The 24,147-nt window shown below is 39.1% G+C and overlaps 3 protein-coding genes across 3 annotated transcripts; all 3 read right to left on the bottom strand.

The window, feature by feature from the left end:
• Positions 1-1,590: 1,590 nt before the first annotated feature.
• On the bottom strand, positions 1,591-6,352 carry LOC135612894 (probable protein phosphatase 2C 59). Its single transcript, XM_065109683.1, has 8 exons — positions 5,912-6,352; positions 5,011-5,138; positions 4,673-4,771; positions 4,410-4,568; positions 2,434-2,520; positions 2,272-2,363; positions 2,071-2,145; positions 1,591-1,993 (listed from the first exon to the last, which is right to left on the bottom strand). Exons 1-8 carry the CDS (start codon positions 5,977-5,979, stop codon positions 1,838-1,840), a joined length of 864 nt encoding a protein of 287 aa, XP_064965755.1. The 5' UTR covers positions 5,980-6,352; the 3' UTR covers positions 1,591-1,837.
• Positions 6,353-7,647: 1,295 nt separating this feature from the next.
• LOC103985485 (serrate RNA effector molecule) lies at positions 7,648-17,979 on the bottom strand. The gene is made up of 12 exons (XM_009403196.3): positions 17,456-17,979; positions 17,231-17,334; positions 15,060-15,114; positions 12,791-12,865; positions 12,544-12,618; positions 12,380-12,427; positions 12,048-12,116; positions 11,160-11,966; positions 11,026-11,074; positions 8,310-8,572; positions 8,042-8,233; positions 7,648-7,876 (listed from the first exon to the last, which is right to left on the bottom strand). Exons 1-12 carry the CDS (start codon positions 17,869-17,871, stop codon positions 7,816-7,818), a joined length of 2,214 nt encoding a protein of 737 aa, XP_009401471.2. The 5' UTR covers positions 17,872-17,979; the 3' UTR covers positions 7,648-7,815.
• Positions 17,980-18,338: 359 nt separating this feature from the next.
• LOC135612891 (cadmium/zinc-transporting ATPase HMA2-like) lies at positions 18,339-24,056 on the bottom strand. The gene is made up of 10 exons (XM_065109678.1): positions 23,918-24,056; positions 23,492-23,721; positions 22,780-23,037; positions 22,250-22,347; positions 21,381-21,636; positions 21,162-21,299; positions 20,624-20,951; positions 20,073-20,275; positions 19,397-19,596; positions 18,339-19,235 (listed from the first exon to the last, which is right to left on the bottom strand). Exons 2-10 carry the CDS (start codon positions 23,700-23,702, stop codon positions 18,474-18,476), a joined length of 2,454 nt encoding a protein of 817 aa, XP_064965750.1. The 5' UTR covers positions 23,703-23,721; positions 23,918-24,056; the 3' UTR covers positions 18,339-18,473.
• Between the last annotated feature and the right edge of the window lie 91 nt (positions 24,057-24,147).

Raw genomic sequence — 24,147 nt, 5'->3', positions numbered from 1 at the left:
GGAGGGTTAGTTTTTATACTTGCGAGGATGAATTAGTCGTACGAGGTCAATTAACTGCGGTCAGCTCCTCGGGCGATCAGCTTAAGCTTTTGCATAAGCGTTGATCGGCTTACACGGATCGGCATCGCCTTGAGCTTTTCGGGACGGTTGTACCGTGATGATATCATTCATATGGAGGGGGCGGCAAGCGGTTGCCCGCCACGTGTGTGTTGCGTGCCACATCGTACTTGAAGTTCCTCGTCTACATCGTCGTGTTTGCTTGCTTTGGGTCCACGTGGGTGATACCAAAATATACTCTATCATTCTCTCCCCCCCCAAAAGAGCCGTGCCTCGGGTTCCTTATGGTGGGGCTCGGGGCGTGGCTTGGTGACTTTCGTTGGCTAGGTTGGGTATCGTGTTGGGACTAGTGGTTCAATCGTCGGTTGATTAGGAGTTTCTATTCGAGAGATGGACTGGTCGAGCAACATAACTCAAGGACTGGGCTGGCCGAGCAACACTACTCGAGTGCTAGACTGGCCGAGACGTGACTCGGGCATTGAACTAGTCGTGAGGCATGGTTCAGGCATTGGACTGGACATGAGGCAAGGCTCGGGCATTGGACTAGCCAAGCGTGACTCGAACATTGGACTGACCACGAGGCGTGATTTGGGCATTTGACTGGCCGCGAGGCGTGGGGCATTGGATTGGCTAAGACGTGACTCGAACATTGGACTAGTCGCGAGGCGTGGCTCGGGTGTTGGCTTGGTCGAGCAGCACTCCTATATGTCTGGATCGAGCGAGTTGTTGAATGTGATTATGAAGATGTCCCATCACTTGACTCAATTATTTCCAACACTGCAAGTGATGCTATCTTCCCTTTTGCCTTTGTACACTGGGCAGACTATTATGACGATTATGTGTCTCTAGTTCTTAGAGTAGTCTAACTTGGTATCGTTCGGCTCCTTCCATCATGTTTTGACCAATGGGGTTCTTTCTCATGATGGAGATGTGCTTCCTCTTTTTCTATTGTCTCGGTGATAAAACATGAATGATGTTGAGGATCTCTTGCCTCATGAAATAAAGGATCCTCTTCGCTTCGATTCATGCTAACATCGACTTTGAATCTTTGTTGTAGAATTGGAGAATGTTACTGTCCGATACAAGTCGGTAACGATCGAAATTCGAGCATATCGATCGAATTTAGATTGTTACCACCCGGTATAAACCACGTATCTCTCGATATAGGACCAAGTGACCGGTACCACCCAATAGAAAACGATCTACATACTAATATCCTATCCCGATACGTATTATCCATATCAAACGGTATACATCAGTACAGCAAACCTGATTGTTGATGCGAACTAAACAGGCTTGGCAATTTTGTCTTTGAAATTTCTGATTAATTTCTTCATCACATAGAGCGAAAGATTAATTTTTCCGAATGAAGTAGTAGAATCCGAACATACTTTCACTAGTCTCCCATAACAGTCATCCTCTTCTAATTCACATACCAAAGAATGCAGAATTAAGAGGAAAGATCAGTTTAATTACCTTCCAACAATTTCCCAACATGCCATTTTTAACATTGGTTGCAGAGATTCACGTAGATGCACTCAAACATTAGGCAGTATATTACATGTAGAAAGGTCCTCCTGAATACACTCCAAACTACAATTCTGCTACAACACAATTCAGTAGGTCAGAAACACAACTGAACCTTCTTTTGCAGGCAAACAAAAGATTTACCATCGTTTTTCTTTTTGGCAGCTCTGTAGCTTTTCGATCTATTCCTCTTCCAGTTTGATCTGACTTCTCAGAAATGTTTCCGTCGCTGAGAACTAAGCAGCAGTGAGCACTACTGCTGCACTGTTGTGGTGTTTTCCTGGCCGGCAATGAAACGTACCACAACACAAGTGATATTGTCTGCACTACCTCTTTGATAAGCTTCCTGTAACAGTCTCTTTGCTGCTTGTTCTGGGTCCTCTACGGATTGTATCATGGCTACAGCCTCCTAACGATGTTCCAAGAGAAGAGAGATTTAGTTGACTACTCGGGAGTCTGTCATATCAATCAAAAGTGTAAAACTACCTCATTTGTGACAACATCCCACAATCCATCACTTGCAAGGATAAGAAACTCCAGAGAATTATCAATGACCTCTTCCTGTAGTTACCGTTACAAGATTTAAAGAGAATAGGAGAAGGCTTCTATCCTTTTTGATCAATGTATAATAACAATATACAGATTATAGAACGACATGATAATTTACTAGAAATTAAGCATCAATACCTGTATTTCTGGGTCTGCAACAACAAACTGCTTCAAGAGCCTATCACCAAATGCACGTGATACAGCAAGAACACCACCAACCCGCCATGTCCCTGCGCTTATGGATTTGTTAGGATTTAAGTGACAGAGAAGGAAGAATGAATTCTAGACGACAGTAAGTACCAGCCCACATAACAAAGCCTCCAGCATCTTCAATCCGTTGTCTCTCATCTGTTTGATCAGGCTTGTGATCCCTTGAGACAGCAAATGCTACAAAAATCCATGTATAAAAATCTAAGGAAACAAAACAAGCTATGTGGCTAAGATACCAAATATAACTGATAAAACTAACAACATAATGATTAAAATTTGCTTCTTAAAAGCATAAATGGAAAAAACTAGCCTATGGGTATAAATTTCATAACCTTCAAGCACTTGGAAAGCTACATGTCAACCAGACCCAATGAAGAAGACCCATTGGTTCATGACTCAAGTTTAGGTCAAAAAATTAATTTCTTGATGGCAGGTCAGGTCTCAAAAGATCTTAGACCCAATATCTGATTGTCTGATCAGTGGGTATCAGATCACATGTATTTCCATGATAATAACTCTAATAAACTAAACCTGCTGATTTGGCACATTTTAACTCTAACCTGCTAATTAAACAAGTTGGCCCCAGGTCAATAAATCTTGACCGGTAGGTTTGTCTGGAAAAGTCAGTCTGTTCTTTTACAACCCTGTATCAACCTGACCCAACATAACCTGTCCCTTGTTCTAGATATGCAAAATTTCTTGGCTTCCTCATGCAGTGAAATACAGACCACACATTTCAGATGATCAGAGCTCCAAAACATCTACAGTAAATTTACTTGTACACTAACTTAAAATCCATCTGCAAGCTGGCTATAAACCAAAGTAGGCTGGCGACACTACAAGGCATTTGTACTGTAAATACAACTCTGGGAAGAGAAATGAGAGGTAAAGCATGGCTTTTCAGAACAGAAAATAAAATCTAACATACCAATGTGCTTAACAGTTATCCATACTAGTGGGTTCTCAAAATTTACCAGGTCTGCTTGTCCATATCCCATGACCATTTCCATGCCTCATTTACTTTCAACTAGCATTTTCTTTATGATTAAAAAAGGAAACTCCAACTTCTTTTATTATAATAAGAAAAGAAGAAATATGTAACAGATTAGGTAAATATTTATGATAACCCTTTAACACAGTCGTGAATTTTAATCCTCTCCGAAGTTTTAATTTGCCTATGGAGTCATAGTCAGCAACAACAGTACAACAAAAATAACTTGAAATACAACCTGAAGACTCGATTACAGATAAGGAAACCTTTCTTACTGATCGTGTTGGTTTTGACACATGAATGCGATATCTTTTTAACTTTTAAGAGCTGATTTCTACATAAACAAAAAAAAAAGAGAATGCTGGTTCCTGGGAGTGATATATTATTATGTCATGAAAAGAATTAAAAACTATTGAAACACAAATAAGACTTTTTTGACTATAATTGATTGGAAAACAATGGTTGAGCCATTCAGTGAAATGCATATCTTACCTAAAATACAAGACATTGTTATGAATTTCATTATTGTACAATCATGGATTCATATTCATGCATGCCAGTCGATATGAACTGGTATTTACCGGCTCAACAGCCAACCGGTACACAAATGGAGTGAAACCACTCGATTTTGTCCGAAACTACACTTATATCCCCGTAAGAGAATTCTTACAGTTATCTCATATTTCAATTGTTGATATGCATAAAACATATCAACATTAAGGTACAACAACTGTCTTTCCTATTGTTGATATGCATAAAACACATCTATAAACAGCAAGTGACTAATAATTGTTCAGCAACTTATACAGTGGCCGAAAAAAGGTTTTTGAATTTCAAGTCTACAGCTGGCTGAACCCATATGATGCCAGTATACCAAATGGTATAACCAACTTGTACCACTGAATTCACTAGAAAAAATAATAATAAATAAATATTTACTGGTACAGGCAGTCTTTCATATAAGTACTATATGATGCACAAAATGTCCATATAAAGCCAACAAAATCTACATTCTTTGATTTCATATCTATGGAAACAAATTAACATAAAGATGCATCATATTTGTTGGGCTTACCCTTCCCTCCTCTACATATAACAGCCCTAGAATCCCCAACATTTGCAACCAACAAACGATCGCCAACAAGGATGGCAGTGGAAGCAGTTGAGCCAGCATCACGATTCTGACTATTCTCAGATTTCAGAAACTCTGAGTCTGTATGGCTGTATGCATCAGCTGCAAGATAACAGACCAGATCAAATTGATTAGATAACTAAATATGCTGACAAAAAACCAAGATAAAAGATAAACACATCATAAAATAGCGAACAAGGAAATACCTATAGCTGACTTGGTATCACTAATGAACTTGGGATGTCTAATCAAATTGCTGAAGAGGTGCGCTTTAACGTACTCTGCCGCTCGAGCACCACCATGACCTGAATGTATGCCAAAGATTAGGGCATTGTACATATATCAAACTTTCCAATTTAAGAGATCAAGCATTAGACATGTGATAAGCATGTGAAATCCCTGGACAAAAGCACAGTCAGTGCACTATGGCCATTTTTGCATAAAATGCAAAAGATATAGGACACATCACCTACCTACAGGTATATACCTGAACAGTTCTAAACCCAAGTTTTTTCTATTTTCCTAAGGGGAAGGAATACCTTACCATCAAAAACTCCAAACAAGCCAACAATTTCTCCATCAACACCATCAATTCTTGTTTCATAAAAGTCTTCCATTGAAGCCCTTTTCCCAGGAGAGCTTGCATACCCATAACTGAACTTCCCATTCTGACTGCAATGAAGAGAACAAGAATTGAATACGTTAGCTAATTAGCAACATGACCAGCTGAACTTTTAACTATCGTGTCATAGCTTGTTAAGAAACACAATGCCCTGACACAAATAACATGTTCAATAGCACAAACAAACACTGAATCTGTCTTGTGTGATCCAACATCTTTCAATTTCATCATACGTTAGCTAATTAGCAACATGACCAGCTGAACTTTTAACTATCGTGTCATAGCTTGTTAACAAACACGATGCCCGGACACAAATAACATGCTCAATAGCACAAACAAACACAGAATCTGTCTTGTGTGATCCAACAACTTTCAATTTCATCATACCAAAATTTCCAGAGGGAGAGAGACGGAGAGAGAAAATTAAGTACATCATCTAAATAAAAACTTGAAAACTTTCTGACCGCACATCTTATTCAACCAATTTCAAAGCAGTATAGCCAAACTAATTTCTTATGAAATATAAAATCATCATTATGTCACAAAAATCTGCAAAGCATGACACTAGACTATCGTCTGGAAGAAGCTAACATGACATTAGAATATCATCTGCAACAAGTCACTGCTCATATCCACACAAATTCCTTTGAAAAAATACATTAGTTAGGTCTAGATAACAAGAAAAGTATTTCATAGAACATTACCATCTAAAGATCAACCACAAACAGAAGCTGAGATTATCAGATAGCTGATGGAAACAAAACAAGATGACAATTAAAAGATTATCTTTTTTTGTGAATGAGGAAAAGGAAAAACGGAGGACCTGAGTCCTCCACCACTAACTGGAGCGGCGTCCGTCTGAATCCCACCAAGGGAACTCAAGTGACCCATCGGTCTCTGCTCTGACGAATTTGAGACAACGAACGAAGACAACAAACAGAAGCCGATCCGATTAGGCCTTCGAGAGATCACGGCTTGCCAAGAATCTGCATCATCCGTCAGACGATCCAAGTCGAAACCCGAACCTACCACCTGCGGATCGTAAAGACTGGCTCCGAACGCGCCAAAACAGGAACGATCGACAGATAAATCAAAAGAAGAAACGCCACGGAGGAGAGAAAAAGGGGGGAACGGAAGGGGAAGAGCAACCCTAGAGAGGGGGGCGAGAGAGGAGGAGGAGGAGGAATGATGAAGGCGGCGAAGAAACAAACAAACGCCGGGTTTTGTGGTTTGGTTTGTGGCTGCGAGGAAAACCGAAGACGATGGACGACGACGAAGACGACAACGAAGAGAAGAGAGAGAAATTAAATAGAATTATAAAAATTAATTTAGCTGATTTTCCGAAAAAAAAACTAATTGATATCGCTTTTCAATTTTTCGATTTAGTATGCCAAATTTTCTGTAATTTACTTAATTTTATTCCCAATAAATTAAATTCAACTCCCGTCCTTTGTAATATGGTTCCCCTATGGATCGGTTCTTGCTCATGCACAAGTTGATTTGGATTTGACCTGATCTTTCGTCTCCTTTACGTTCCACTTGTAATGCAAATGCATCCCTCTTTCTCCCCTCGTCAATAGTCAGCTCTTTTTTTGACTATTTCAAATCCTCTCATATCTTAATTCTTTTTTCTCATTGAGAGAGGAGAGGAAAAAAAAGGTACAGATTAAACATTATAATGATTTAATTTAAAAAATAAATCAGATCATATTACTATATAGATCGATATATCGAGTTAGATCAATACACGATATAGACCAATCGTATAGACGAGAACTATTTTATTAAGAGAAATAAAAGAGATATTTTAAGTATTAGAGAAAAATAAAAGCATCAAATCAAAAGCTGAAAAGGGATAGATATCATCCGAGGGGAAAGAAAAACCAAAGAAGATGGGTTTTTTCATACCAATTACCCAATTAATTTCAAACTTTTAGAGGTTTATTTCCGGTTGCTAATGTGGATCCTCTCCATATCCAACTCTAAATGGAAGCTTACAATTCACATCAGAGCCGACAAAATCGGAGTTGGACAGGATCATCTTAAAGCCCGTATGACCGAGTGACGCACATGGCTTTGACTTCGTCAAAGGTGGCACAAAAGCGAAAAAAAGAAAAGAGGAAACAAACCCTTTCGTGTACAGGCGCTGGTATTCGTGTCGTAGTTGGCGCTGGACGCGTGCGTGTATTTGTGCAAAGTTGTAGGTTACGGTTTGCATTGAATCCTTCGATGAAGATGGCCTCGTCCGTTGGTTCCAGTTTTGAAGGATATGACAACCGATGCTAACACACCTAAGAAAGCATGAGATTGTGCCTGATACTGTCAATTATTGATCGATTATTGAGCTATTAATTCCGGTCACATAACCATAGCCAAAATTCTTCACGCAAGATAAGACCATGGATCGACTCGAAGTCATTCAAGTCCAGTTGGACCAACAAGGAGAACGTTCGACTTCAATCAGTTAATGGGATTCATTCAAAGTGTTTTGACTGAGAGATGACCTCTGTCATGGACATTCTGGTCATGCCTAGAACTTGTTCAGCTTCAGCTCATCCCTCGTCCAAAGCTGGCATTAGCATAACCAAAACATTGTCATTTCGGTAACATCATCCCTTCTGCCCACAAATGAATACTTCATGCAAAAGAGATGTGATCGTATTACAAAAAAAGTAACAAGTCAGCTTGGAGTCGACAGCACAAACGATGAACAGGAAATGAGGGAGCCTATAAGCTCCTGTAGTCTATGACAGTCACATCGTCCTCTGGCGCATCAAGATCTTGATAACTGCAAATACAAGATACTAATCAGCTAAATATTTCTTCAGAAGGAAAAAAATTAGTTCATGTTAAAACACAGTGGCTGTTGTTGGAAAACACAAAACATTTTTTGACCCCATGGATATATGGTCACTGAGAGAGGCAAGTAATATAACCGTGCATCAATACAAACCTTCTTATCCGACGGGGATCATGTCGGAATGCTGGTGAGGGAAGAATTGGGGCTGGAACACTCACTTGCGGACCGAGTCTTCCTTTGATACCACGAGGTCCACCATTAGATTCGAATGATGAGGGTCCACCAGTCTCCCTCAGCATTCGGATGGCAACCTCTGGTGGGGCAGGGACAAAAGGTCCCAGCGGGCTATAAAAAATGCTAAATGATCAGACAAGCACACCATGTTACAGGTTGAATCAGACTCTGGAAACTGCTCACTCACCCAGCACCAGGAACGGGCACCAACAATGGTGGAGGAGGAACATCCGAAGGAAAAGAACCATGCAAGCCTTGGCCACCATAGGTATCATATGGAGATTTTTCATGATTCTCCCCCTCCATGGCACCATTGGCATCACGAGGCGAATTGCCAGTCATATCGTCCCTGTCACCATCTCTATGATTCCTGTCAAGATCCCTGCGGTTGCCATGTTCATCTCTAAGCCGGTCACCCAACAATGCTTTCCGTCTTTGTATTTTCACCTTCTGCAGTAAAGTTGCAAAGCATGATAATACAATTTTGAAATCCAAATGTAAATGATTGTGGCACATAGGTACGTAATATCTCTTTTAGCGTATATAAGTAGCAAAATTAGCATTATGAGAACATAAAATGCGATAATAGAAATCAAGTGATAATTGCACATAAGTTCCAAACTAGTACAAATAGCATCTTATATAAACAAGAAATGGTTGGTTAGTAATTAATATAAGTTAATCCATAGGATAAAAAATGCATCAGAACAAGAGTTACATAAACAGATAATAAAATCTTATATAACAAAGGAAAGTAATAAGCGCAAAAATTAAATATCATGAGATACTAAATTGTAACAACATAATTAAAAAAAATGACTAGGTTTGAATGTGAGAAACAGCTACAAACCATACAATCCCAAAATTCGAGGTTGACTCCATAGATATTTTATTGATGAGAGACACATTACCAGTCAAATTAGAAGTCATCAAGTCTTCTTATATTGTTTCTAACAAAGATCTATAAGTCTTCCTTTACCTCTACTGGCAAACATTAATTCGGATTAACTCATATCGTTTTGGTGCATTTAAAGAACTCAAATATATTAATACCAACTAAAATGAACTCCCCTTATGGTCTCAAGCAAACTATCCCTAATTAATTCATTTTTATTCTATTCTTTCTAACAGCCCAGACCACACTTTTGCCTCAATCAAAACCATCCCCAAGTAATTCACTCATGTAAATTTTTTTATTTTATAATTTCTGATAGACCACATCATAACAACACAATTTAGCAGCACTTGGCTATCTATGTGTTGCTTTCAAACTGCAAAATATTTTAATTTAAAAATCATTGAAGGGTTAAAAATGGCTAATAAGATTACTTTTTTTCTTTTTCCAAGTGTTTTTGCTGCATAGACAATATTGTCATCAGTGTCTCTAGATGCTAAATAATAAATATCTAACATTTATACTTTCGGAAATTTCATGTCCAGCAATTGAACCTAAATGTTCAACCCTCCTCTCAGCATCTCTAAAGATGCAAACCATATATTTTCTTAATCCCATTTATCCTAGTTAATGACTGCACATGCTTCAAATTTCCAATAGCAACTAAAAATTTGATTAAGTGGTAGAGTGTTAATAAAAAATTTCTAAAGATAATGAATTCATACATAGTGATATACAACATATATCAAATCAAAGTTATTAATAACAATATAATCCAAAATGTAATCAGAAAACTTAAATAGTTAAGCTCAAGGACTTTAATTTCGAATAATACTGCCCATACCAGGCGATACATACCGATCCGCTAGCAGACCGGTAGGCGGACTACCGGGCGGTACCATCGATTGGGACTGCTTCCGCCCCGTTACCACCCTAAATCGATCGGTGATGGTCGATTTCGACCATTGCCACTTACTATCGAGTGGTATTAGCCGAGGGAGAAGAAAGAAAAGGGAGAACAGAAGGGAGAGCTTGGAGATCCGATGCCACTCTCCCTCGACGATCCTGATCAGTCACCACCCTACCTCACGGGACGCCGCAGATGAGATGTCACCTCCTTCTCGTTTGAGGCGACGACGCCTCAGCGTCGTCGGCGACTTCTTATCCGCTCGGGGAGAAGAAGCCTCAGCGACGTCACGGAGAGAAGAAGCCTCGCCTCAAAGGGAGAACAGAAGGGAGAACTTGGAGATCCGATGCCGCTCTCCCTCGACGATCCTGATCATTCACCACCCTACCTCACGGGACGCCGCAGATGAGATGTCACCTCCTTCTCGTTTGAGGTGACGACGCCTCAGCGTCGTCGGCGACTTCTTATCCGCTCGGGGAGAAGAAGCCTCGGCGACGTCACGGAGAGAAGAAGCCTCTCCTCGTTGAGGCGATGCTTCTTCTCCCCACGTGGGCAAAATGAACGAGGCAACGAGGCGACTACGAGACGTCGCCTCATCGCCCTTTTTTGCACGGGGAGAAGGAAACCTCGGTTTCTTCTCCCCACACGGGCAGAAAAAGGAGGCGACGCCCCTGGTGTACCGCTCGGTACTCTATACCATACCGTACCGAGCTACGCTCGAAACTCTAGTACGGTATAAAATTACGATCCTTGGTTAAGCTAAATGTTAACATTCACAATATATTATGTAAAAAAGTAGTAATTATTTATTTTTAAATTTATGCATTATATTTCTAATTTCTATACCTCCCAATTTTCTCTTTTTGTGATTTTTCATTTTTAATGATGTTTTAATCTCTTTGAATGGCACGTGTTCAGCTTCCCAATTTTTTTAATGATCAATCCTGATTTTACAAACCTCAAAAAACCTTGAAAGCAGTAGATGTGCATTGAATTTACAAGACTGCAAAGATAAAACACATGCAAGTAAAGAATAATAGATTAACACTCTTGTGAACAAAATAAAGTATGCTTGCTTAGCAACAAAGAAAGAAAACTTACTGATGCAGATTGCTGCATGACAGGTGTTCCACCAGGTGCACTGGGATCACTGCATTAAATACAGAAGCAAAGTGATTAATTATCCATTAATTATGGTTCTTAATTTCCAGGCAGAGCATCAGCTAGATGCTTACTTCATATAATTTTGAAAATACAGATCCTCTCGAACTTTTGAGGTCAGCTCAATCGCAAGGTCTGGGTGTTTTAGTCTGAGATGCTTATGAACAAATTCAGGAGCATGGAAAAGCTTAGTACAGCCCTTGGCTCCACATCCATACTTCCAACCATATTTTTCATCTCGTATTTTCCTCACAAAAGGTTCTAGGGCCTCAGTAGCTGCTGCATCAATCTTATCTTTGGCTGTCAATGTTTCCAACGGATCCTGACCTTGCAATCTTGCCAGCCAGAATGAATCAAGTTTCTTTTCCCAATCGGATGCACTAGCATTAGTTCCATCATGAGTCTTATTGTCAGCTCTAACATGTCGAAGACCCTTTGCTTCAGATGCTTCAGACATGCCATAGTAATCCAAGCCATGAACACGCCATAGATAAGTGATCAAAGTATCTAACAACTCAACACCCTCGAGGCCCTTGACAGTGGCCAAGCCACGTATAATTACAATTGGCCCCATGGATCCCCCATGTGATTTTTCTGCATCCAACTTATCATGGCCACTACTAGAAAGGACATTATCCTGGATACCCTTTTCTATGTCAAGTTTACGGACCAAGGCCTGAGCTTGTTCTACGTCACTTTGTATTCGCCGTGGCTCAGAACTAACTGGGTGAGCCTTGGGGGTGGCAGAAAGTAGCTCATTTTCTTTTGCCGGCCCCCTATCGTGTCTTCTCCTTTTGCCACTAGGGCCAGCCTCATCTTCAGAGTTTGGTTCACTACCATTTCCAGATTTGCTAGCTGATGAAGCTGTTGATCCAGGTCCACTGATAACATAAGCAGAGGATAAGTCATGGCACGACAAACCTTTAAAGAGCATAAATGAGGACTGCAAAAAAAAATCTTACAGGTCAAGTATTCCACTCTGCAAATCAAGTAAAAATTCCTTCGCGATCGACCTAGCCTGTTCCTTCCTCCTGTAATCTTATTTAACAGCCATTGATAACAATGAAAGTGTCGTAACAAGAATATTTAAGAAGCACAGAAACATTGAATTCGAACTAGCATAACAATATGACAAAAAGACGAGCATAAAAATTCATCTGGTTGAAGCACAAGAAAATTGGAAGGACAAACCCTTCAGGCAAATAAGTAGAAAGAAGGAAAAAATTGGAAGGACATACAATTAGCAACTGTCATCTGCTTAAAGTACCAAGTAGTTGCATATACCAACACTAACCTTTCAATGACTGCCACCAAGTTAGTTGGATGATATTTGTCTTTTAGCCTAACCAATAAGGATGTCAAAAATCATTATACAATGTACAAGAAAGGCTTCAAATAGATCACATACACAGCATCTGAAAATGAAGTAATATTTAGAAAGGTTTAGGCATTATATACCATTGTTCTTCCTTATGAGCTTCAAAATAAGCTTGCTTCTGAGTGGAAATGTACTCAGATCTGTATTCTTTGTACCTAAACAACCAGAATTATGATTGAGTGCTCTTACAAGCTAATCTAATGAAAAATTGGAAATACAATCTGACAACTGAATTAGCCAAAAGACGCAAGATTGGTGACATCATCAACAGTGCTCACTGAAAAACTCACTCTTTAAGGTGGTAACTATTTTCCTTTTGATATGTACCTGCACTCAGCTTCAGCAGGTGAAATATCATCTTCAAGTTCTTGAATGAACTGCTTGTATGACATCAAACCTCCCCTGGAAGAATAACAGGATATTATAATAATATGAGATTGGTCCTTGTTAACTAAGGACTTGAAAGGTGCAAAAATCCATTAAATGGAAAAATGCTTCAGTACAAACTACTGATTGTATTTGAAGTTCATTAACCTGGTGAAAAGAGGCACAGACTCTGCACATGGAGATATATAACATATAGTTAAACAGAGAGAGAGAGAGGATCCATAGAGAGAGATGAAGCAATAGATGGGTGGGAACTTGGCATCAAAATAACACATTCAAATCTCTGGAAAGAAGATAAAACAAGAAGGATCTAACACAGAGAAAAACATTGAAAGAACCACCAGCAGGCTGCCATACTTCTAGGAAAAACAAGAAAAGGAAAAGGAGGAAGAAATTAAGAAAAAAAAATGAAGATTTGGTGATAAATGCAATCATGAGATATAACATTACAAGTCAAATTTGACTTCTGAGATCGACAAAAGCCTCAATCAATTTTGTCATTCCAACTACAAAATATGCACAGAAACCCTTTTTTCTTTTCTTTTTTGTTGGAACACCAAACCTTATAAGTTTGGATACTTGTTTCAATATGCACAGAAACCATTTTCTGTTTTTGTTGGAACACCAACCCATATAAGTTTGGATACTTGTTTCCCGGGATGGACTAAATTAGACCCATCTTGTTGATAGTCAGTGAATTTAACCAACAATTTGTGTAACACCTTTTCTTTTCCTTCATCATGATTCTTAAAAGCATACAAGTAGCACAAGTATAAAACCTGTTCCTATATTTCTCTAAATCCAGTAACCGTACGGCAAAGAATAACCACTATATTCTTGTTGGGATTTAATATGTAGCTAATAAGTAGAGCTTTGGCTGCTCAACTAGATACAATGAGACGATCTTCATATTCTTGTCTAATCAATCTTTTTTTTCTGAACACCCAAATTAAAAAAACAGAAAATTTCTTACAAACTTATTCCTGTTGGTAATACTAGTTCATAGAAAATTAACTTGAAGATCTAGATAAGGGAGATAATGCAAAAGATTCTAATGATGAGTTCATATAGCAAAATCAGTCAAGCCTAACTAAACTTACTAATCTTGATTGAAGTCAACTTTTTATCAATTCCAAACTAATTTCTCACTCTTAAAAATAAATAGAAGGGACAAATGACTTTTATGCCCAAAGAACCAATATGATGAAAAGGAAAAAAAAATAGAAGGGATAGGAAACCAGAGAAATTACAAAAAAAAAAAAACTGGGATTGAGAAGCAAAGGAGGCTCATTACTTTGTAAACAACCCAAGATATTAAGGGAAAAAATAGACAAAATAAGAAATGATAATGACTATTAACTTCTCAAGAAAATAATTGCAACTATTGCTCATTTTATCAATCTTCTTCCTTGTCTATTGCGTCAAAATACAGACCATTTATGAAAGTATATGATGAATATGATGGCTAGTGGCTTATGCGATGGGTCTCCTCTCTTTGCAATCACTATTTTGATTTTTTAACTTTTTCCCATTTTTCTATCCTTCTATTTCTTTATGTTTTATCCTATTGATTTTTCGAACATCAAAATCCTTTGTTCCTCATTTTATACGAACTGGATTTGACGATCCATTAGTCCATTAGAATTGGCCAATGCTATGAACAGTTATCTTGAGGACTCTACAAATCAAGTCTAATAGACTAACAAATGTGAATGATTTCAATCCAAAAAAAGTTAGCAGTAATATTGAAGAACTTACAATGTCTTTTCTTTTGTTTTTTTTTTCTTTCTGGGCAATCTTAATGACCAATGTAGGATTATGAAAGATATTATCATACATTAATAAAAACAAAGTACCACCTTAAGAAACTAAAATTTACTCAAAAAAATACATATATTAAGATAATCCCTTGTAACATACCAAAATAGTGTCATCAGAAAATTTAAGACTGAAAAAAAGGGCGTCTGCAGAAAATATTGATTACCTAGATTTGCTAACATTTTAGGTTATCATAATATCATGATCAAGATATTACAAGTTAAAATGAATGTGCCTATGCCAAAAGAAAATCAATAAGAATAAACTAAGACATAAAAAGAAAAGATACTTATAATGAAATATGACAACAAGGACAATACACCTCAAGTAACTCAACACTAAGGGCCATAACAAACCACATTTAAGTTAAAACAAACAACAAAAGACAAACCTTTGAATAAACTCAGGGCCATCACCATAACCACCATGTCCTGAATCAGGCAAATCTGGAGATTATGCACGTGAAAAGCATAAGAATTTGAAAACTTAAAATTTACAAAAGACAATATTATCTTAAATAGTAACTAGTAAATCATTTTAATTCATTTGAACAAATTTTAAACTAGTAACTACTAAGTTATTTTGCTTAGACACCTCCAACAAAAGGTGCATGCTTAAAATTGACATTAAATGATTCTAATACATGGAAAATATTTTACAAGACAGAAATCTAAAGCAGATGCATAAACCACTTAGCTTGATGGGGCCTACAATTCTATCAAGCTTGGTTAAAATCAATTCCCAAATAGAATAAAAGTCTCTCATGTAACCAAATTTAGACTGAAGGACACCAAACAAAATGAAAACCCTACAATGGGTGAATCAAAGCTTGGATCTAGTTGCATATAATATACCAATTTGTATGCATACAATGTTCAAGAACCAGGATACAATCCAACTTTGAACCAATAACCATAGCCATGAAAAGCTTAAAATTAACCAAGCTTGTCTTCAAATTGATTCTAAGCCTAAATTCTGGGATACATCTACCCTTTGCAAGTTGCTCTTGATCAACACTAGCATCAAGCTGAATATAACCTATAGCTGAAATGAATTGAATAGTTGGTGCACTTGGAAATTTAAACTGAGTTCACTACAAGTTAGATAGATTTAAAGAAACCAAGTCTTTTAAAAAAAGATTTGAGTTCAAATGAGTTGTAATTCAAGTCAAGTTTTCTTAATTTTTATTGATTTAAACTGGAATGCAATTTGGATTTATCTGGATCTCTAGGTTAAGTTCAATAGTGATATTGTTTTGGGATCAACCAGGAGGTAATTATTTTCTCTTTGATTCATTTTTTCAATCAAACAGTATGATAATTTTCAGGGTCAAATTGTTTGTCAAACTAATTCATCTTGAACTTCAAACTTCTGTTTATTAGAAAGGTCTTTTAATGTATACCATCAGTACGTAACAGTTCCTTTATTCTAACCGTGTTTATGCTTATAAGCTATGGTAAAAAGAAAAGAATTAAGATCCAATGCTCATTCATCTATACCTACATCACTACTTCAGATTAACTAACCTCTCATTTGATTATTGTTATTTGATTTCCAACTGTGCATTGCTCCTCAAGAAATTCTAAGAGAACATAAGTTAAATTTCATGCATTATAAGAGAAGATTTTTTCCTTACACAAGAATTTTTTTTTGTCGTACGTAGAGCTTAATGATAGGAAAAGATCCTTATGATCCCAGATATTTGGAACATTACGGTTTGTTATTTTTGTATTAGGAAAGAATTCTGACATGACCTGTGGAAAAATCAATAAAAGTGATGGCAGCTGTGCCAGTGGTGAGCATGACAAATAGCTGCTCTAGCCACTACTAAGTTGTTGAAACAGGAACAGGAGCTGCAAATGCAATTACACATAGACACAATGGTCCTAGAGCCTATAAATTAAGCAAGTCACAAACATTAATCTGATGATTTTCAGAAGAAATGCAATAAAAAACATTTTGCCAATTTTACTTAATATCCACCAACACAACTTTTAAAACTTAAATAGTATGAGTTTTTGAATTACACCAAAACATTGTCAAATGAGGCTTAGATATGAGAGAACTACATGGACTGTGCATCATTTTTTTTTAAAACCTAGGAAATGCCACCCTTTAGCACACAAACACCCACAAGGACTTTCTCAACATAAATTCCTTACAAGCTTGTCTTTGGATAGGAACTCCACCTATGAAATGCAATAGAGAAATTATTGTTATTAATGTCGAATATGTTTGGATAATTTGTTGGACCAGTATAGTACCAACATATTGAGCAGTATGCCAACCCAACCCCCCGTATCATTAAAAATAACAAAAAAGACCAATAAGCACCGTCTCATATGGTCCGACACAGGTCCTTGATTGGACCAGTAAATACCCATATATAATAACAGATATAGCCGACATTTGATTCCTTGGTTTGGAGACCAACATGATCATAGATTACTCACCCACTAACCAGAAGAGAGTTCAAAAGCATAGTACTTTTCAGTGTACCTTTGCATCGTAATAATTTCTACAGCAATTCAAGTCCATCAGCAAGTACCAATAAACAGTTACCTGATGAACGATACATATGGCGACCATAAGGCCTTTCATCCCCATACCCACCTCTACTTCCCGAGCCAACTCGATCATAACCGCCACCATAATCATAACCGTATCTGCAATTATAAGCAAATTATTTGCATTTTTTAGAGGCTTAAGCACGTAATTCCATCAAGAATGAATTATTTTCAGGAGGCTAACATTTAACACAAAAGGAAGCAAAAATTTCTCGTTCACCTTCTGTCATCTGGAACATAGCCCCCTCTCGGGCTACCCCGGCGCCGGTCGTATCCACCATCATCCCTCCTGGCTCGCTTAAAGGATCCAGGCGGAGGGGACCGGCGGGGAGGCGAGCGTCGACGGTCACGGTAAGGCGGCGGGCTCGGGCTGCTCCGCCTACGGTACTCCCGATCCTTCTCGCCCCTTGGCCGCCCCGACGCCGGAGGCGGGGGGAGAGGCGGCGAACTGCTTCTGGAATCGTGGTGGTCCTCGCGCCGGCTCGGGGGCCAGTCGCCCTTCCTATCCCTCGAGTCCCCGTCCCTCCTAGGAGGCGGCGGCGGCGGCGGCGGCGGCAGCTGAGAGGGGGATCCATCGCGAGGGCTCTCACGCGGCTCCGACTGAGGATCGGCGGGCGCCTCGACGGCCTCCGCCATGAGAGGAGACGGCGAACCGATCGATTTCGGTAACGAAAACCCAAGAAAAAGATCGAGAGAGAGAGAGAGAGAGAGAGAGAGAGCAACAAAAATGCAAGAATGATTAGGCAGCGTGGAAGGCATGGTGAAGCGATGGGATCGAGTGGTCGATTTGTAATTAAATGATATCTTCGGTGGCAGATGTGGAGATGATAGTCGGTTTCTACGCTCGGGTCGGATCCTTTTTCAATCCGATTCCAATAAGTAATCGGATTCAGACCCGGATCCGATATTATATTTATGCACATTATCAACAAACAGTTCACTGCGTCACGTCACTGGGCTATTTGGATATCATCGGTAATGTTCGGATCCGATAAATTGCTTTCCACTAATTCGTTTCCCAGAAATTATACAGAGTGAAAAATAATACTAATAAATTTTATTTTATTTTATCTGTAAATTAAGGATATTCCACGTCAGTCAGATCAGTTCCTATTTCTGGTGAACCAGAAGGATCAATTTCTTAGAAAAGACGATAAATCTCACAGAATCCATAAAAATTGGATGAGTCCAACAAGATTCCAATAGAATCTTTCCTTGAATCTATCTGAGCCTTGTGATCAGGTGGCTGCTGTCTTCTCCTTCTTCCACTCTGTCATGATCTCAGGTATTTGTACCATTGCACTCTCACCTGCACAGTAACCATCTATGTGACTCCTGCAGCATCCACCAATCTCTCTCCTCCCTGTTGTCCCTTCTGCAGATGAACAGCCTCTTTCTCTCCCAAACTCATCCCCATTGGCCATGCAGCAACCATCACTGGTATGGTTTGCATCAGTCACGGCTATGGCCTTCTTATGATCATGGCAGCAATGCTCATCCTGGAAGCTCGGACTCTGCAGCCGCCGCGCAAGGAGCCTGTAGTGGAAAGAGCTGCAGCATTTTGCCTGCGAGGGTTTGCTTGTTTGCAGCAGGGTCATGCTGTTGAAGATGACCAGCAGACATGTGCCGACGTCAGCTAGGACTGCTGCCCAAAGAAGTGGATGCCCCGCGACGGCCATGGCCAAGATGGCAATCTTTGTTGCCAGCGAGAAGACGATGTTTGCGACGATCTTAAATCGCGTCTTCCTCGCCAGCCTTATGGCTTTGGGAATCTTGCGGAGGTCGTTCGACATGAGGGTTATGTGGCTGGTCTCCACTGCAACCGCAGAGCCTGATACCCCCATGGAGATCCCAATGCTTGCCATGGCCAATGCAGGTGCATCATTCACCCCATCTCCCACCATTGCTGTAGGCCCTTCCCTTTTCTTGAGACTGTCAATCAAATGAACCTTGTCTTCTGGTAGAAGCTCTGCATGAATTATTTCCATTCCATGCTCTATCTGTTTAACAAAGGAAAAGAAGTATCAGAAAGTGTTTGTGTTGTCCTCAGACTACTTAGGATTTTGCTGCATAAATTTTGATAAAGATGATACCAAGTTGTCATCCTGCAAAAGTGTTCTTAAGGTCTTACAGTGTTCTGGGAACAAGTAAACCAAATTACCTGTCCGTGTGCATGCATTGCTGCTTCTGTGCTATCTCCAGTGAGCATTGCTGTTTTGATGCCCAATAATTTCAACTCCTTGATAGCTTCTGCAGCTCCTGTTCGGCATGTATCAGATAGGGCAAATGTTCCAACTTGTATCATGTCCAAGAACACATAACCATAGGTGACTCCCCCCTTCATGTCCGCCATGTTTGGAACTGCAGTTTTCAGGACAAGATGTCATACAAATTTTAAACTTTGTTCATATATTGAAAGTGAATATAGCTTAGGAAACTGTATGTTCCTGCTTTCTCTCATAAAATAGAATCTATTGCCTTAGGAAGCACGAATTCAGCAACAATATTTTGATAGTTCTGAATAAAAGACAAACTAGACCAGAATACTTGTTCATAGCTAAAATTATATATCAAATTGCATTTTTGCCTGCATTCTTTTTCTCATTGGCATTATAGTCTACCCTGTTCATCCTGAGCTATGAGCAGATCAGTTCTTTCTATACATCCAACTTTGTTTGTCTCTAAAATGTTCATTTTAGAAATCTCATGCTAGTTAATTGCACTACTAGAAAAGCTCCAGAGATATCATTGAAAAAATATGAAGTACTGCAGCAGATTCAGAATCAGTGTGTAATCATTTACTCAAGGAATTACATGGTTGAGAACATATGATTTACCTGTCTCAGATGAAGCCCTTGCTGCTATTCTTTTGTTCCCAATATAAATGTTTCTTCCTTCTATTTCTCCATAAATTCCTTCTCCAGGATAGATTCGGAATTCCTTTACACTCTCTGGTTTTGGTTCGATAGAATATGAACGAGCATGGTCAACAAGTGCATATGCCATTGGATGGCTCGATTTACTCTCAATACTTGACACCCTGCAGAGATGCCAAACTTTGAGTCTACTTCTCAATATGTTGCACATATTATGTCCCAGAAAAATAAAGCACAAAAATCTCTTGTTGTAATTAGAGATTAAATTGATAGACATGAAATGCATGACAAACTTGTCAGATGATCCTCCAATCTCACTGCTTTCACTTGCTGATCTTTGACTAGCTGAGCTGTTCTTGCACATTTCTTTCCAAATTATTTTTCTTTTTATCAGGAACATTCTCTCTGAAGTAATGTGTTAAGGACAATCATCTTTCCTTGTCTGCCATCTAATTTAAATGAACAAATGCAAATAGTAATTGCTAGCAAATCCTACTTTAGCCTAGTCTTACCAATAAAGAAGTGTATGAAGATCGACTTTGCCGCTCATCGATTCAAACTCCACAACAGTGAACTCTCCTTTTGTTATCGTCCCTGTCTTGTCGAACGCCACAACTCTAATCTTGGCCAGGGCTTCAAGAACATCCCCTCCTTTGATGAGGAGCCCTGTTCTGGCTGCTTTCAGGAGTGCACAAAAGGTTGCAACAGGAGTGGACAGCACCAGTGCGCATGGACATGCACTCACACAAAGGACCAGTGCCAATTGGAACCAGCTTCTGGGGTTGCTAGCTCTCATTAGAAAAGGAATTAATGCCACTCCAGCTGCTACAATCACCACAGCTGCATTGAAGACGGGCAAAGATGAGGAAGAAGTCTTTGATGATTCAAGCTGATTGGTTTAGCAGCAGATATCATACTTCCATAAGATGTAGTAATTTTTTGGTTATCACATCTTTGCCGACATTTAATCATCTAATATTCAATATATTTGTGCAAGAGGTACATCTCCTTTTAGGTTCATTTCATGTTTAGTTAATTGAAAGTATAAACCTGGTGTGTAGTACTTCGTGCAGGAGTCTATCAATCTCTGTGTCCTTGACCTGCTACTTTGTGCTTCTTCCACCAAACTTGTCATTTTAGCTACTGCAGAGTTCTCTGAAAGAGAAGTTGTTCTCACACTAACATAACCTGCAATGCCTCTCGCAGAATGTTTGCTGAATTCCTCAATGGAGCAGTTCAGTTTAAAAGACTATATTGGGAGGATGATACCATCTATGCTGAGTGTGCCAGCCCAAACCAGGGAATTAGCTTGCTTGGCTACAGGGAAGGACTCTCCTGTAAGGCTTCTCTCATCAACTTCACTCCACCCATCGATAACGATGCCGTCTATTGGGATTACTTCTCCTGCTTTGACTGCAATTAAGGTATTAATTTCGACATCCTCGACATCCACAACCTGACCTGTTTCAGCTAGAACAGCCTGCTGAGGAGCCATGCTCATCAGTGAGGACATCCCTGCTGTGGCCTGCAGGTTAGGATTGTTAGCTCATTTCAGCTAGTAAAGATTGCTACTCTATGGATATTACAACTTAGAATTAGCAGAAAAGCAGTATGTAGCCTTTGTTATTGGGATATTAGGATGATTCCCAAGCACAAATTAACAAGTAGTAAAAGTTCTAGAATTGAACATATTAGTAAGCCAGGTAAAATCTCAAAGAAAATTTGGATAAATAAAGGTGATAAAATAATAGCTTTTGATATATTTGAATAAGCTGCAAGAAGATGTCTTGCTAAATAATGAAAAAGATTGGCTCAAAGATGAGCAGTAGAAAACATTGCCAGCTTGTAATTCATAGTTTGTTGTAGAAGTAATAGAAGATAAATAGATAAGTTTGTGAACAACTGAGTTGATTCATTTTCACAGAATCAATTGGAGAATTGCTGGCTCAAATAAAAATTATCCTATAATTTGTCATTTATTTTACAGAATACTATTACTATGAGCAAACCAATTTATTCTTTCAAGGGTGGTCCACCTCTGAACTCAGAGCCAAGAGGTTGGAAGAAGGTCTCTTTTCTGAAGTACAACAGTGCATGAGAGAGCAAAGGAAAGCTGATAATATTGTTGGAGTAAGTACCTTACTGCTGGCCTTTGATTCCAACCATTCAGCAACTGTGAACAGGAGCACAATAAAGGCAGCTTCTGAATAGTCCCTGAATGCAACTGCCCCACCAACTGCCAAAAGACACCAACAAGGCAGCAACAGCCCATTGTGGTCACCAATAGATTATTTCTTCAAAATGATGCAGACAAAATTCAAATTCCAGATTGGATGGAGGAAAAAAACACTTATTTCTGTTTTGGTTAGTTCTAAGTTCTAACATTTCATGTGCTATTGTATGTTCAGATAGTTTGATTCCTGCTTCTTGTTTCTACTGATGATGGAAACAACTTGTTGTAAAATCATAAATTTGAAACAAGGTGGTACTTCCAACTTCGACAAAAATGATAATGGTGGTGAATCTTAGGGAAGGAACCTTGATCTGTAATCTTCATTCTCAATGTAAAATCTTTGCTGCTAAGGCTGTGAGCTTCATGCAACTTTCATTGTCATTCAAAACTTTTTTCATGTGTACAGCTCTTCCAGAAAATGAGAAATTGATCTACCTGCGATAAGTAGAAGGATGTTGATGTCCAGTGTAAGCTTCCTAATGGCTGCAATGCTTCTCAGCATGATTGGTGGTATGCCGACCAACACTGCAGCTATCGCAAACCATTGCAGTGGATGGAAGAACTTCTTAAACAGTGAGACCAGAAGTAGTACTCCACAAGCCAATATATATAGGCTTGGCCATTTCTTGGTAGTCTTTGCAGTGCCATATGCGCGAACCGAAGCTTCCAATCTTGCCTGGTTCAGTGCCTTAGCTGATGGAACCAAAGCAAAAAAAGACACATTAAAGAAGATTTCAATGTTCTTGGAGATGCAATTTTTTTTGCAGAACATCAAGTGATCATTGTTGTTGGTGACATCTACAAATTCTAGCCAATTGAAGGTCCATAGATATCAGTCTGGTGGTCCTAGCAGGCAGCTCTCAAAATTTAACTAGGCAGGTATAGGTCGTATGCACCTCAACTACACTAAGGATGGTCCCTTCATGATGAAATCGAACTGTCAATTTCGATACAGCTGTTCTAGCATCATCACTGAGCCAAAATTTGTATGGCAACCCCCCAGGCTAGATTATTTCAGAGCAAGTAGCAGGAGGAGAAACAGAGGGGTACTGAAGTTTCTCGCACTGGAGTGAGTGATCTATTACAGCATGAACGACTAAATGAGTAAATGTCTTAGAATAGAGTGTTCTTGTTTAGATGAACTTACCTATCTCATGTTGAGAAATGAGGAGGCTGTCATGGATTACTATAACTGTCTTTGAGGGAACGATCACTGAAACCTTCTGAACACCATCCAAAGGCTTCAGAATTTTTTCGATCAGGGGGACTTCGGACGAGCAGCAGAGACCCAACACGTCGAAGTAGCTCTTTTGATTCTTTGCTGCCTTGGCTTTCCTGTCATTGCCTACTTCGCCCATAGTTAAGCTACCTTCAGAACTGAAATGAAGTGTGCATGGTGTAAAGAAGGTGGAGCAGAGAAGTTCCCTCAAACTACAATGCCACTGAACTTACCTGCATGAACCAAGTGGAGAAGAAAGGTATGACATGACTCAGTATATTGCACCAAAAACAAAGGAATGCCAGGTAATTTGATGAATGAATCAGAGAAGTTGAAGAGAGTGAGATGACTGACCTCACACCTGGAGAGACAAACTCTTGGCATCAGCTAGGAGGGATGATATCCCTTGTTCTTCATGCTGTGTTTGGCAGAGGACAATTGGCTTCTTTATAGTATTCAAGGAGCATGAAGTGGCAGGAGGCAGTATCCTATCACTGACAACAAAGAAATGTAGCATACCAAATATAAATTTTCACAATAAAAAGGAAGAATGAATTTTAACGGAATATCAAAAGATGTTCTTT

Source organism: Musa acuminata, chromosome BXJ2-5 (genome assembly GCF_036884655.1).
Source record: "Musa acuminata AAA Group cultivar baxijiao chromosome BXJ2-5, Cavendish_Baxijiao_AAA, whole genome shotgun sequence".
In the NCBI taxonomy this organism is placed as follows: Eukaryota; Viridiplantae; Streptophyta; class Magnoliopsida; order Zingiberales; family Musaceae; genus Musa; species Musa acuminata.
Note: the sequence above shows the minus strand (reverse complement) of the source record. Positions and strands in the feature narration are given on the sequence as shown.